At 54.3% G+C, this 1513-nt stretch overlaps 1 protein-coding gene across 1 annotated transcript; it reads left to right on the plus strand.

Annotated features, from left to right (window-relative positions):
* Positions 1-1140: 1140 nt before the first annotated feature.
* Positions 1141-1422, plus strand: ACA1_034020 (RNA binding protein; the record flags this gene model as incomplete). Its single annotated transcript, XM_004338429.1, has 1 exon — positions 1141-1422. One exon carries the CDS (start codon positions 1141-1143, stop codon positions 1420-1422), a length of 282 nt encoding a protein of 93 aa, XP_004338477.1.
* Positions 1423-1513: the final 91 nt, after the last annotated feature.

Here is a 1513-nt window from a genome sequence, read left to right on the forward strand (position 1 = left end):
TTGCCGTTGTACTGGTAGCGGTACACGGCGAGAATGACGAGCAGCATGGTGCTCACGTGATGAATGAGCAGCGATTTCGGGGTGGCGATCTTGTAGGCAATCTCGTAGAGGTAGAGATTGACGAGGAAGACGGCGATGATGACGATGCCGCGGCGGGTGTCTTCATCCGGTGGGGAGGTCTCCCCGACGAAGAGGTAGATGCCGAAGACGAGCCATGGCACGAGGAGGACGGAGGTGATGATGAGTTCGCTTACGTAGACGAGGAAGTTTCGTTGCTGCAGCTTGGGCAGCTTCCGGAAGGGCTTGAAGAAGTGTTTGAGCCCCATCTCCAACGCTGTGAAGACAAAGTAGTAGGCCAGGAAGCTGTAGATGAAGCTGAACGAAAACGATTGCGGGTCGTACGCATAGATGAACGGCCGGCATGGCTCCGTCCCTCCACCGCTCGACATGACGACCACAACAAACTCAACTCGCGGTTTCTGATGGGTGTACACCCGTCGTGTCGTGTGTTCGTGGGTGCCGGAGTGAATGAATGAAGTTGAGTGGAGTGCTCGTTTGGTGGGGGTGTCTCGCCTTCCCAAACGCAGTTGTCTCCACCAGTGGGGAGACGAAGGGGAGGTACCGGCGTTGTTTGCGGAACCGGTTGGCGAGGACAGCCAATTGCGGAATGGCAATAAAAATTGCTAGTTGTCATTGCGATCTATCCAATCAACCTTTGCGCCCTTGTTGATCGGTCACAGGCGCACAACCTTGCCCCCGTCGAGCAACAGCTGCCCACCACCGCATAGCCCACCACCATCCCAAGGCGAAGGTAAGCACCGAGATAAGCGGGGGATGTCAGACCATCTTTTTTTGCTTCAATTTCGCAGCAAGCATGTTGGAGCATATTGGAGAGCCGATGCATTGCGGCACCGCCCTACCACAACAGCGTGCCCATGGCCTGTATGCCCCCCCACAACCCACAGGCGGGAAACACAGCAGGTTTCACGGGCAGTTATTTTTTGCTAGTTCTCTGGAATGCAAAAAATGATAAAAAAGAAAAAGGAAAAAGTGAGGAAAATGTGCCTTGTTTGCGATCGATCAACGAAGACGTCAGAGATGTATGAGGCCGGGCCACAGAGTTATTCGAATCCCTCCCACATGATGGGTGGTGCGGAGCATGACGGCGGTGGAGGAGGCAGCGAAGCAGACAAGCGCACATTGTGGGTGGGCGATATCGACCGATGGATGGATGAAAACTACATAGTAGCACTGTTCGGATCAGCTGCCGAGGTGGCCAACGTCAAAATCATTCGGGACAAAATGACGGGGCTGCCGGCTGGCTACGGTTTCGTAGAATTCAAGTCTCACGAGGGTGCTGCGCGGGTCCTCAACGATTTCAACAACGTGCCCATCCCCGGTGTCGGGCGTTCCTTCGCCTGAACTGGGCCACCTTTGGCATCGCAGCCAGGTGCGTGATCCTCCACAACTCCATCGTAGATAGATTATCTGTATTACCGTTATTATTATTATT

Source organism: Acanthamoeba castellanii, assembly GCF_000313135.1.
Source record: "Acanthamoeba castellanii str. Neff unplaced genomic scaffold scf7180000084561, whole genome shotgun sequence".
NCBI classification, from domain to species: Eukaryota; Discosea; order Longamoebia; family Acanthamoebidae; genus Acanthamoeba; species Acanthamoeba castellanii.